Source organism: Carcharodon carcharias, chromosome X, assembly GCF_017639515.1.
Source record: "Carcharodon carcharias isolate sCarCar2 chromosome X, sCarCar2.pri, whole genome shotgun sequence".
Lineage (NCBI taxonomy): Eukaryota > Metazoa > Chordata > Chondrichthyes > Lamniformes > Lamnidae > Carcharodon > Carcharodon carcharias.
In genome coordinates this window covers 11,330,289-11,344,172 of record NC_054507.1, presented here as the reverse complement: position 1 = coordinate 11,344,172, position 13,884 = coordinate 11,330,289, and the positions used below count along the sequence as shown (strand labels likewise).

Below are 13,884 nucleotides of genomic sequence, written 5' to 3'. Positions count from 1 at the left end.
CAGGGTGACACATGCCAGGGCCCAGGGTGACAGGCGCCAGGGCCCAGGGTGACAGGCACCACGGTCCAGGGTGACAGGCGCCACAGCCCAGGGTGACACATGCCAGGGCCCAGGGTGACGTGTGCCAGGGCCCAGGGTGACACGTGCCAGGGCCCAGGGTGACAGGCATCAGGGCCCAGGGTGACAGGCACCACGGCCCAGGGTGACAGGCGCCACAGCCCAGGGTGACACGCGCCAGGGCCCAGGGTGACACGCGCCAGGGCCCAGGGTGACAGGCGCCACAGCCCAGGGTGACACGCGCCAGGGCCCAGGGTGACACGCGCCAGGGCCCAGGGTGACAGGCGTCAGGGCCCAGGGTGACACGCGCCAGGGCCCAGGGTGACACGCGCCAGGGCCCAGGGTGACACATGCCAGGGCCCAGGGTGACACGTGCCAGGGCCCAGGGTGACAGGCGTCAGGGCCCAGGGTGACAGGCACCACGGCCCAGGGTGACAGGCGCCACAGCCCAGGGTGACACGCGCCAGGGCCCAGGGTGACACGCGCCAGGGCCCAGGGTGACACGCGTAAGGGCCCAGTGTGACACGCGCCAGGGCCCAGTGTGACACGCGCCAGGGCCCAGGGTGACACGCGCCAGGGCCCAGGGTGACAGGCACCAGGGCCCAGGGTGACAGGCACCAGGGCCCAGGGTGACAGGCACCAGGGCCCAGGGTGACAGGCGTCAGGGCTCAGGGTGACAGGCGCCAGGGCCCAGGGTGACAGGCACCAGGGCCCAGGGTGACAGGCACCAGGGCCCAGGGTGACAGGCACCAGGGCCCAGGGTGACAGGCACCAGGGCCCAGGGTGACAGGCATCAGGGCTCAGGGTAACAGGTATCAGGGTCCCTAGTATGGCTTTTGAGGACATAGGTTAATATGCATCACCCGAAGTTTATTAAGGGAGTCCCCACTTGAAGCAGATAATATAAATGGATCCAACTGTCCATTCGATGTATTTCTGAAGAAACAGGGGTTCAAAGAAAATGGTGGAGAGGAAAGTTGAGAGGCAACAATTATCTATGCGACAAAAACAACGACTACAAAGGCCTTTTGGACTTTTTCTGTTGAAGCAAATTCTCATGTACTTCGGCGAACAAAGAGTATGGTTGGAAAACGTGCTGGAATGAGTAAATAATTGTGCTTACGGTGTCGGAGACAGCAGGATTGAGCATAGTGACAGGCACACTGATCACGCTGAGCAGATGAGCACTCCGCCATTCCTCAGCTTTGAAGTTCCTCCTTGGGAAGAGGGCTTGCAGTGACAGGAGAGCATCAGCGATGAGCTACAATAGCAATTCCACAGTGTCAACGATTCAATCGCAAATCTCAGAGTCATTTTGTCATCAGTCAACGTGTGGATGTATAATATTTGGGCAGAGAATCAGAAGTTGTGGAGGGAGAATATTACAAAACAAGAACCTCCTATCAGGTTCCTTGCCTGTGGCTCTGAAAATATTTTGTCACACCATTGGCAGCAAATGGCTGTTTGTTTCCCAAATCACTTCAAGACTCATGGGATGATCCCAAATGATGTTTACTGGCGGGATTACACCTTAATCAAGTGTATTAAGCATCCTGCTTGTATTTGTTAGGCAAGTTTATTTTCCTAATTACTTATCCTTGTGTTCTTTATCCCACCCTCCCCCTTTTCACTTGCTTATTATGGTCTGGATTTTCATCCTCGAGGCTGGTAGCAGGAGTTGGGAAAGTTCCCGGCTCGGTCCACCTCCCTCAGGGGAAAGTGCCTGTGGAGTCAGGGTTTGTCCCAGTTAAAATAAAAACACAAAGGCCCTCCAGCCCTCACCACTCATAACCCCTCAGTCCCCACGGCCCATCCATGCCCCCCACCTGACCCCCCCCATGCCTCCCCATAGCCCCCCCCCATGCCAATTTAAGCCCCCAACCAACCCCTATTGGCCCCTCATACCCCATGCCAAGCTCCACCTCCCCAACCAATCCCTATGGCCCTCATGCTCCCCATGTTAAGCTATGGCACTTCCATGGCCATTCACATGCCATACACTAGAAAGAACCAATGAATGCTATAGTGACAGTAGGATGTATAAAAAAAAGCTTTAAAAAGTCATTTATTGATAATTAGGCTTGGCTGAGAAAGTTATGTATTCTTGGCTGAGAACCCAGGCATCCTTTAGACTGTTGAAACACCTGAGTCCCAGGGAAACGATTGCTTGATAGACAGCTCCAGATCTCTGATCCATGCTGTCAATTGCACAATGTTTATTTATACAAGATTATGAGGTTTCAAGTGCTTACAGTTTCTGCTATTGCTACTTTAAAGGGTCTGGGATGATTGACACTTTTATTGGGTCTAAGGTAAAAAGGAGGTTTTTTTTTCCTGAAAGTTCAAGCCTTGCTGGCTTGAAACAAATGCTGAAGAGAAAGAAAATCTCTAAAATGAAATGGGTGGATGCAAATGTCTGATTGCTTTACAAAAATAAATTCATATATGAGGAGATTGTTAGCAGTCCTAGAGGAGCAATGCCTTGCAATTGTACAGAATAAGGAGGCTATTCTCTTATCTGTGTTGTAGCTTTGTTTGCATATATAAACTCTAATGCATATTGAAAGAGAGAAAGAAAGCTGTTAATTGTATATTAATTGTATACTAATTGTATGCAGATGGTGGAGATTAACTGAGACACAAACAAACAGTGTTTGTTGGGTTAGGAGATGCATGCTTGTAATGTTGAAAGCTGTCAATAAATGCTTATAGATGTATGTAAAGTTTGGCTTGAGTTCTATACTACACCATGTGGATTTCTGGATTATAACACTGGTGCATCTTAATTAAAAGAGTTGAAGACCAAACATCTGCATTTTTAATCAGGTTACTCCCTCCACCTGGGAGTAACCTAAGTTAAATTTACTGTAAGTGCCTGGAAAAGAATAATGAACCATTTAATAGTTTCATTGGTGCATACTAGTCAGTTTCTCCATAAATGAAACATTTCAAGGCAAAAGCAGAACTTTCACAAAGTGCCTATTAGCGCCTGTCAAAGAAAACCAAGTAAAGTTTGAAGATCCTCCCCGAATCAGTGAGACAGTTTTGACTTGGGGACGTGGCCACTTCTGAGAGTGGGACCCGATCTGGGCAAATCGAAAGTTGAAACAGCGGAAAGCGGAAAATCTTTTGCGCCGAATCGGTCAATTCCCCCGAAACCCCGAAACCTAGGAGCAAAACTCAGAGACGTAAGTGGAAAACTCAACAACTGGGTATCCCCGTAACGTGGTTTTGAAGGGGTGAATGCTTACCTTCCAATGAGCTGTAAACTCCTCTGTTAGCTTCTTGAATGGATGGTCATAGTCCAGTAACATCTGCCCAAGTTTTGGAAAACTAGGATCACTAATTGAAAAAGAGATACGACCGAATTGGCGACAATTATATGGATCAACAGCAACAACTTATATATTTATATAGCGCCTTTAACGTAAAACACCCCCAGGTGCTTTGCAAAATATGGCACGGAGCCACATGAGGAGGTAGCAGGTCAGGTGCAAAACCAAAATACTGGATACTGGAAATCTGAAATAATAACGAAAAATTCTGGGAATGCTCTGATGGCATCTGGTGGAGAGAGAAATTCAGATGAAAGGTCCTCAACCTGAAATTTTGGGTGGAATTTTACGGCCCTTTCCCGCCAGTGGGATTTCCAATCCCGCTGAAGTCAATGGACTTCTGAACGGCTCACTGTATTTTACTATCAGGGCCATGAAATTCCGCCCCATTCATTCTGATTCTCTCGTCACAGATGCCGCCAAGCTTGTTGAATACTTCCAGCATTTTCCGTTTTTCTTTCATAAACTCAGCCTAACTTCGTTGGTGGGAAAATTGTTGGAAAACATTCTGAGGAACAGGATAAACCTTCATTTGAAAACACACCGATCAAAGACAGTCAGCACGGATTTGTTAAGGGAAAGTCATGTCTGATTAACATGATTGGATTTTTTGTGGAGGTAGCAAGGAGGGTCAATGAGGGTCATGCATTGCTGTAGTCGATATGGATTTTAACAAGGCTTTTGATAAGTTCCCACCTGGCAGGCTGGTCACAAAAGTAAAAGCCTGTGGGATCCAAGGCAAAGTGGCAAGTTGGATCCAAAATTGGCTCCAAGGCAGGAAGCAAAGGGTAATGGTCGATGGTGTTTGTGTGACTGGAAGACTGTTTCCAATGGGGTTCCACACAGCTCAGTATGAGGTCCCTTGCTTTTTGTGGTGTATATCAATGATTTGGACTGGAATGTAGGGGATATGATTAAGAAGTTTACAGATGATACAAAAATTGGCCGTGTGGTTGATACTGAAGAAGGAAGCTGGAGACTGCAGGAAGATATCGATGGACTGGTCAGGTGGGTAGAAGAGTGGCAAATGGAGTTCAATCCAGAGAAGTGTGAGATAATACATTTGGGGAAGGCTAACAAGGAAAGGGAATTCACACTAAATGGTAGGATACTGAGAAGTGTAGAGGAACAGAGGGACCTTGGAGTGCGTGTCCATGTAATGGGTAATGGTCGATGAGTCTGCCTCCACACACAGGTTACTCTTATGATTCTGGACAGATGCATAAGGTGGTTAAGAAGGCACACGGGACACTTGCCTTTATTAGCAGAGGTCTAGACTATAAGAGCTGGGAGGTAATGCTGGAACTGTCTAAAACACCAGTTAGGCCACAGCTAGAGCACTGTGTACAGTTCTGGTCACCGCACTATAGGAAAGATGTGATTGCACTGGAGAGGGTACAGAGGAGATTTTCCAGGATGTTGCCTGGACTGGAGAATTTTAATTATGAGGCAAGATTGGATCGGCTGGGGTTGTTTTCTTTGGAACAGAGGAGGCTGAGGTGAAGTGTATAAAATATGAGGGGTCCAGGTAGAGTGGATAGGAAGGAATTATTCACCTTGGTTTAAGGATGCATAATCAGGGGGCATAGATTTAGGGTTTAGAGGGGATTCAAGGGGAATATCTTTCACCCAGAGGGTGGTGGGGATCTGGAACTCACAGCCTGGAAGGGTGGTAGAGCCAGAGACCCTCATCACATTTAAACAGTACTTGGACAGGTACTTGATATACAAGGCTACCGGCCAAAAGCTGGAAAGTGGCATTAGGCTGGATGGTTACTGGGTGGCTAGCATGGACACGATGGGTCGAATGGCCTCTGTCTGTGCTGAAAATTTCAATGATATTCTTTTCTATTTATTTGACCAAAAGCTTGGTCAAAAAGGTCTGTTTTAAAGAGCATCATTAAGGAGGAGAGTGAGGTAGAGAGGCGGAGTGGGATAGGGAGGGAATTCCAGAGCTTGGGGCCCAGGCAGCTGAAGGCACGGCCGCCAATGGTGGAGCGATTAGAATCGGGAACGCTCAAGAAGCCGGAATTAAATGAGTGCAGATACCTCAGAGGGTTGTGGGACTGGGGGAGATAAGGGAGGGGCGAGGCCATGGAGGGATTTGAAAATAAGGAGGAGAATTTTAAAACCAAGATGCTTGACTGGGAGCCGATGCAAGTCAGGGCAACGGGATTTGGTGTGAGTTAGGACACAGACAGCAGAGTTTTGGATGCCCTGAAGTTTACAGACAGTAGAATGTAGGAGTCCAGCCAGAAGTGTGTGGGATTGGAATGGATTAGTGTATGAGACTGTGGGATTAGAATGAGCTGGAGTGGGAGACTATAGGTCTAGACTGGGTTAGAGGGGGAGACTACAGTTAAGAATGGCTGGCATGGTGTACTGTGGGGTAAGAATTTGTTTGCATGGACAACGTGGGTTGAATGGTTAGTGTGGAAGAGTATGGGTTGGGAATGTGTGTGAAATAGTCCCTCGCTGGAATGGAATTGTCTAGCACGGAAAAGCAATCGTTTTCCACTTGGGGACAGTGTGCACCGTTACAATTTCATGATTATTGGTTAAACAGCGAGAGTTCCATTCCCCACACCCGTTCACAGCTGAGCATACAGAATGTCATAGGGGCAGCAGGTTCCCTGTGCTAGGAACTAACTGCATTACCTTGATCCATTGGACATTTCATAGGCGCAGTTGTACATGCCGAGCAGGACCTTGCGGTCATCGATCCGAGACACCAGGAGGAACAGAGAAGTGTAGGTGACAATCAAGTCAAGGTAGCCCTTGGTCAGGTCATAGTTCACATTCTGGAAGTGAAACCATCTTTTGTAAATTATAGGTTATTTTTGTCTCTTTACCAACTTCAGTTGCACAGTCTGAAACAGTTGTTTCCTTGTTTGCCTTTGGCCTGCTTTCAAAATGAGTTCATTTGTCAACAGGTTATAAGACTGTTATGAATATAAACTGCAGCAACTGGGAGATCTGTTAAAAGGACAAAGGCAAATTGTATGAACACATGGCCAATGTGTGTTTCCACATTTGTGTTATTGTCTACGAGAGTATAGGCATCTGTACGGTGTGTGTGTGTGTGTGTGTGTGTGAGTGCTCGTGTGTGTGTGTGTAAGTGCACGTGTGTGAGTGCACGTGTGTGTGCGTGTGTGAGTGCACGTGTGTGTACGTGTGTGAGTGCATGTGTGTGAGTGTGTGTGTGCGTGTGAATGCACGTGTGCGTGTGTGATTGCACGTGTGAGTGCACGTGTGTGCACGTGCATCTGTCTATGTGTGTGTGTAAGTGTGAGGGTGTGTGTGTGTGTGTAAATGGGCGAGTGCATGTGGGCAAGTGCATGCATGTGTGTGCGTGTGTGAGTGCGCATGTGTGTGCGTGCATGCATGTGTACGAATATGTATGTAGACATGCATGCGTGCCCACTGTGGATCAGGAAGTGGATAGCTCAATGCTGGTGAAAAGACAACTCACTGCTAAGGAATTAGTCATATCCTCACTTTTCTGCAGGCCTCACAACGCTAGGTGACTCCTGAACCCAAAGAATGGGACTGGATCTTAAAAATCTACAGGGGCAGGGGATGCCAAAGAGTGCTGAAGGGCTGTGTTGCCCAGATAACTGCAAATCTTGGGGGGGGGGCAAACAGGATGTGAGCAAAAGGTGGCCAGTGTGATGAGTGGGGCTATATAGAACACACTGCCCAAACCAGCCACAGGCAATAGTACAGCTTGAGTTACCTGGAGGCTGCTTATCCTCCCTAGAAATAATGAAGATGAATGGAAAGAAGGTGGTCACTCTTATTGACTTGGAGTGCACTAAGCCTGTTTTCTGTTGGCTCCAGTACACCCTTCAGGTCAATACCACTGGACTACAACAGGAGTAATATGGGACTGTCTTTTCTGACACCACCATCTGCACCATTGAATCGAGCAATGATTGTGTTAAAGGCAGAGAGAAGGGGAATTTCTGAAGGGAAATCATGCTTGACAAATCTACTGGAATTTTTTGAGGATCTAACTGGTAGAGTTGATGAGGGGGAGCCAGTGGATGTGGTTTATTTGGACTTTCAGAAGGCTTTTGACATAAGAGATTGGCGTGTAAAATTAAAGCACATGGGATTGGGGGTGATGCATTGAGATGAATAGAAAACTGGTTGGCAGAAAGGAAACAAAGAGTAGGAATAAACGGGTCTTTTTCCGAATGGTAGGCAGTGATTAGTGGGGTACCACAGGGATCGGTGCTGGGACCCCAGCTATTCACAATATATATTAATGATTTAGATGAGGGAATTAAATATAATATCCCCAGATTTGCAGATGACACAAAGCTGGGTGGGAGGGTGAGCTGTGAGGAGGATGCAGAGATGCTTCAGTGTGATTTGGACAAGCTGAGTGAGTGGGCAAATGCATGGCAGATGCAGTATAATGTGGATAAATGTGAGGTTATCCACTGTGGTAGCAAAACCAGGAAGGCAGATTATTATCTGAATGGCTATAAATTGAGAGAGGGGAATGTGCAATGAGACCTGGGTGTCCTTGTACACCAGTCGCTGAAGGTAAGCATGCAGGTGCAGCAGGCGGTAAAGAAGGCAAATGGTATGTTGGCCTTCATAGCGAGAGGATTCGAGTACAGGAACAGGGATGTCTTGCTGCAATTGTACAGGACCTTGGTGAGACCACACCTGGAATATTGTGTGCAGCTTTGGTCTCCTTATCTGAGGAAGGATGTTCTTGCTATAGAGGGAGTGCAGCAGAGGTTTACCAGACTGATTCCTGGGATGGCAGGACTGACATATGAGGAGAGATTGAGTCGGTTAGGATTATATTCGCTGGAGTTCAGAAGAATGAGGGGGGGATCTCATAGAAACCTAGAGAATTCTAATAGGACTAGACAGGGTAGATGCAGGAAGGATGTTCCCAATGGTGGGGGAGTCCAGAACCAGGGGTCACAGTCCGAGGATATGGGGTAGACCATTTAGGACTGAGATGGAGAAATGTCTTCACCCAGAGAGTAGTGAGCCTGTGGAATTCGTTACCACAGAAAGTAGTTGAGACCAAAACATTGTATGTTTTCAAGGAGGAGTTAGATATAGCTCTTGGGGCGAAAGGGATCAAAAGATATGGGGAGAAAGCGGGAGCAGGATATTGAGTTGGATGGTCAGCCATGATCATAATGAATGGCAGAGCAGGCTCAAAGGGCTGAATGGCCTTCTCCTGTTCCTGGTTTCTATGTTTCTGTGAAGCGCATTTAGGAGAATTTTCTTGATGAACATGTTTCTTGCCCAATGTGTTAGGGTCTGGTCCTGAGGAGTGTAGTGAGTCAAGTGGAGGATGTGGGAAGCCTCTCAGGAAACATGATCAGTGTCATAAGGCGTAGGTTAGTTATGAAGAGCAATAAACAATCGACAATAAAAATACTGAATGGGAGGAGGATTTATGTCAGTGAATTGAGAAGGGATCCGGCCTGGATAAATGGGAATTAAAGGCTGGCAGATGACCCTGTAATGGAGCAACAGACGGTCTTTAAAGGGGAGATGGTTCACAATCTAGGTCCATTCCAATGAGAGGGAAAGGGAGGATAAACAAAGGCCCAACTCCCTAGATGATGAAAGAGTTAGAGTAGGAGGAAGCAGAAAAAGGGCAAACAGCAGGTTAATAACACATAAGAGAATCAGGCTGAATATAAAACGTACTGAAAAGTGAAAAAGGAAGAAAGAGGGGAAAAGAGACAGTACAAGAATAGATTGGTGGCTGACATAAAAGAGAATTCAAAGGCCTTCTAAAGGCATCTTAACCGTGAAACGGTTTTCAGAGGAAGTTGGAGCTATTCAGGGACCAAAATGGAGATTTACTGAGGGAGGCAGGAGGCATGTTTGAGGTAACAAAATGGAGATTTACTGAGGGAGGCAGGAGGCATGTTTGTAGTAACAAAATGGAGATTTACTGAGGGAGGCAGGAGGCATGTTTGTAGTAACAAAATGGAGATTTACTGAGGGAGGCAGGAGACATGTTTGTAGTAACAAAATGGAGATTTACTGAGGGAGGCAGGAGGCACGTTTGTAGTAACAAAATGGAGATTTACTGAGGGAGGCAGGAGGCATGTTTGAGGTAACAAAATGGAGATTTACTGAGGGAGGCAGGAGGCATGTTTGAGGTAACAAAATGGAGATTTACTGAGGGAGGCAGGAGGCATGTTTGTAGTAACAAAATGGAGATTTACTGAGGGAGGCAGGAGGCATGTTTGAGGTAACAAAATGGAGATTTACTGAGGGAGGCAGGAGGCATGTTTGAGGTAACAAAATGGAGATTTACTGAGGGAGGCAGGAGGCATGTTTGTAGTAACAAAATGGAGATTTACTGAGGGAGGCAGGAGGCATGTTTGAGGTAACAAAATGGAGATTTACTGAGGGAGGCAGGAGGCATGTTTGTAGTAACAAAATGGAGATTTACTGAGGGAGGCAGGAGGCATGTTTGAGGTAACAAAATGGAGATTTACTGAGGGAGGCAGGAGGCATGTTTGTAGTAACAAAATGGAGATTTACTGAGGGAGGCAGGAGGCATGTTTGTAGTAACAAAATGGAGATTTACTGAGGGAGGCAGGAGGCATGTTTGTAGTAACAAAATGGAGATTTACTGAGGGAGGCAGGGGGCATGTTTGAGGTAACAAAATGGAGATTTACTGAGGGAGGCAGGAGGCATGTTTGTAGTAACAAAATGGAGATTTACTGAGGGAGGCAGGAGGCATGTTTGAGGTAACAAAATGGAGATTTACTGAGGGAGGCAGGAGGCATGTTTGTAGTAACAAAATGGAGATTTACTGAGGGAGGCAGGAGGCATGTTTGTAGTAACAAAATGGAGATTTACTGAGGGAGACAGGAGGCATGTTTGTAGTAACAAAATGGAGATTTACTGAGGGAGGCAGGAGGCATGTTTGAGGTAACAAAATGGAGATTTACTGAGGGAGGCAGGAGGCATGTTTGAGGTAACAAAATGGAGATTTACTGAGGGAGGCAGGAGGCATGTTTGAGGTAACAAAATGGAGATTTACTGAGGGAGGCAGGAGGCATGTTTGTAGTAACAAAATGGAGATTTACTGAGGGAGGCAGGAGGCATGTTTGTAGTAACAAAATGGAGATTTACTGAGGGAGGCAGGAGGCATGTTTGAGGTAACAAAATGGAGATTTACTGAGGGAGGCAGGAGGCATGTTTGAGGTAACAAAATGGAGATTTACTGAGGGAGGCAGGAGGCATGTTTGTAGTAACAAAATGGAGATTTACTGAGGGAGGCAGGAGGCATGTTTGTAGTAACAAAATGGAGATTTACTGAGGGAGGCAGGAGGCATGTTTGTAGTAACAAAATGGAGATTTACTGAGGGAGGCAGGAGGCATGTTTGTAGTAACAAAATGGAGATTTACTGAGGGAGGCAGGAGGCATGTTTGTAGTAACAAAATGGAGATTTACTGAGGGAGGCAGGAGGCATGTTTGAGGTAACAAAATGGAGATTTACTGAGGGAGGCAGGAGGCATGTTTGAGGTAACAAAATGGAGATTTACTGAGGGAGGCAGGAGACATGTTTGTAGTAACAAAATGGAGATTTACTGAGGGAGGCAGGAGGCATGTTTGTAGTAACAAAATGGAGATTTACTGAGGGAGGCAGGAGGCATGTTTGTAGTAACAAAATGGAGATTTACTGAGGGAGGCAGGAGGCATGTCTGAGGTAACAAAATGGAGATTTACTGAGGGAGGCAGGAGGCATGTTTGTAGTAACAAAATGGAGATTTACTGAGGGAGGCAGGAGGCATGTTTGTAGTAACAAAATGGAGATTTACTGAGGGAGGCAGGAGACATGTCTGTAGTAACAAAATGGAGATTTACTGAGGGAGGCAGGAGGCATGTTTGTAGTAACAAAATGGAGATTTACTGAGGGAGGCAGGAGGCATGTTTGTAGTAACAAAATGGAGATTTACTGAGGGAGGCAGGAGGCATGTTTGAGGTAACAAAATGGAGATTTACTGAGGGAGGCAGGAGGCATGTTTGAGGTAACAAAATGGAGATTTACTGAGGGAGGCAGGAGGCATGTTTGTAGTAACAAAATGGAGATTTACTGAGGGAGGCAGGAGGCATGTCTGAGGTAACAAAATGGAGATTTACTGAGGGAGGCAGGAGGCATGTTTGTAGTAACAAAATGGAGATTTACTGAGGGAGGCAGGAGGCATGTTTGTAGTAACAAAATGGAGATTTACTGAGGGAGGCAGGAGGCATGTTTGTAGTAACAAAATGGAGATTTACTGAGGGAGGCAGGAGGCATGTTTGTAGTAACAAAATGGAGATTTACTGAGGGAGGCAGGGGGCATGTTTGTAGTAACAAAATGGAGATTTACTGAGGGAGGCAGGGGGCATGTTTGTAGTAACAAAATGGAGATTTACTGAGGGAGGCAGGAGGCATGTTTGTAGTAACAAAATGGAGATTTACTGAGGGAGGCAGGGGGCATGTTTGTAGTAACAAAATGGAGATTTACTGAGGGAGGCAGGGGGCATGTTTGTAGTAACAAAATGGAGATTTACTGAGGGAGGCAGGAGGCATGTCTGAGGTAACAAAATGGAGATTTACTGAGGGAGGCAGGAGGCATGTCTGAGGTAACAAAATGGAGATTTACTGAGGGAGGCAGGAGACATGTTTGTAGTAACAAAATGGAGATTTACTGAGGGAGGCAGGAGGCATGTTTGTAGTAACAAAATGGAGATTTACTGAGGGAGGCAGGAGACATGTTTGTAGTAACAAAATGGAGATTTACTGAGGGAGGCAGGAGGCACGTTTGTAGTAACAAAATGGAGATTTACTGAGGGAGGCAGGAGGCATGTTTGAGGTAACAAAATGGAGATTTACTGAGGGAGGCAGGAGGCATGTCTGAGGTAACAAAATGGAGATTTACTGAGGGAGGCAGGAGGCATGTTTGTAGTAACAAAATGGAGATTTACTGAGGGAGGCAGGAGGCATGTTTGTAGTAACAAAATGGAGATTTACTGAGGGAGGCAGGAGGCATGTTTGTAGTAACAAAATGGAGATTTACTGAGGGAGGCAGGAGGCATGTCTGAGGTAACAAAATGGAGATTTACTGAGGGAGGCAGGAGGCACGTTTGTAGTAACAAAATGGAGATTTACTGAGGGAGGCAGGAGGCATGTCTGAGGTAACAAAATGGAGATTTACTGAGGGAGGCAGGGGGCATGTTTGAGGTAACAAAATGGAGATTTACTGAGGGAGGCAGGAGGCATGTTTGTAGTAACAAAATGGAGATTTACTGAGGGAGGCAGGAGGCATGTTTGTAGTAACAAAATGGAGATTTACTGAGGGAGGCAGGAGGCATGTTTGTAGTAACAAAATGATTAGTTTGCACTGGTGTTTAGCAAGGTTGGACTTTGCCAAAGGTAGGGTTAATGAGGAGGTTGCTGAGATCCTGGATGAATTTGAGAAATGTGTTGTGAATAAAATTAGAGTAGAATGTAAAATTGGGAGTGAGGCTTTTAAATATCTCGCTTTAGATATTAAGCAGCGTAGATCTGGAACAACTTTAAATCAACAATCCTGTTCAGAGACTTTTACTCCCATGTCAGTTAATTTTGCTAGGTCATCACAGAAAGATGACAATATGTTACAAGATGAAATAGGACATTTGGAAAGTTTGATCAGTCAGTTGAACAGACTGTGCACTCAGACCAGTCCAACTTTGACGTGTTGGCAGTATATTTGATGATAAAACACCCAAAGTAGACAATGTTTTAAAAGTATTGTTTAAAACAATAAAAATTAAATCCAGAGAAAGGCGTGTCTTAAGCTCCTATCCTTAGATAACCTAAAGAGTGTGAAAATAGTCATTTTTTTCGAATGCTTCACATGTTACTCTTCCTGATGGGTATTTTAGTGCAACTGATTTCATAATATTCCTTAAGGGTAAAAATGGGAAATGTTCTTTAACTTGGGCAGCTAACAAAATAAAAGGGGTTGTTAAAAGTACTTTGGCTGCTGAAATACTGGCTCTTGTGGAGGCAGTGGCTAAGGGATTCTATTTGTCAAATATTTTAACTGAGATTCTGTATAAGGGACATTCCGAAGATTGTATACCCATTGAATGTTGAGTAAATAATCATTCATTGTGGGATAATATACCCTGTACAAATTGTGAGATTGAGAAAAGGTAATGGATTGAGCTTGCTGGTTTGAAAAAAAGTGGAGAGAAAGAAAATCCTCAAATTAAGAGGGTAGATGCAAGTTATCAACTGTCTGATTGTTTTACAAAAAGCGTATGGATGAAGAAATTGTGAGGGGTGCTAGTGGAGTGGTATCTCACAATGGAATGCTTTGTACAGAATATGAAGATTTTTGATTTATTTGTTTTGAAACTTTGGTTGTCCATATTAACTCTAATCTTTATTTAAAAAGAGAGAAGAGAACCTATTAATTGTGTTTTAATTGTGTTTAAATGCATGCAGGTAG

General features: G+C 45.6%; 1 protein-coding gene across 2 annotated transcripts in view; it reads right to left on the bottom strand.

Annotated features, from left to right (window-relative positions):
• Window positions 1-13,884, bottom strand: part of LOC121273354 (nck-associated protein 1-like) — a 147,200-nt gene that overhangs the window by 72,641 nt on the left and 60,675 nt on the right. For both annotated transcript variants that reach the window (XR_005942005.1, XM_041180530.1), the window contains exons 5-7: window positions 6,051-6,193; window positions 3,309-3,399; window positions 1,181-1,318 (exon numbers count right to left, since the gene is read on the bottom strand). Coding sequence is in view for 1 of the 2 variants with exons in the window: in XM_041180530.1 (XP_041036464.1) it covers window positions 1,181-1,318; window positions 3,309-3,399; window positions 6,051-6,193 (372 nt within the window). In the remaining variant the exon portion in view is untranslated. The remainder of the gene's footprint in view (window positions 1-1,180; window positions 1,319-3,308; window positions 3,400-6,050; window positions 6,194-13,884) is intronic.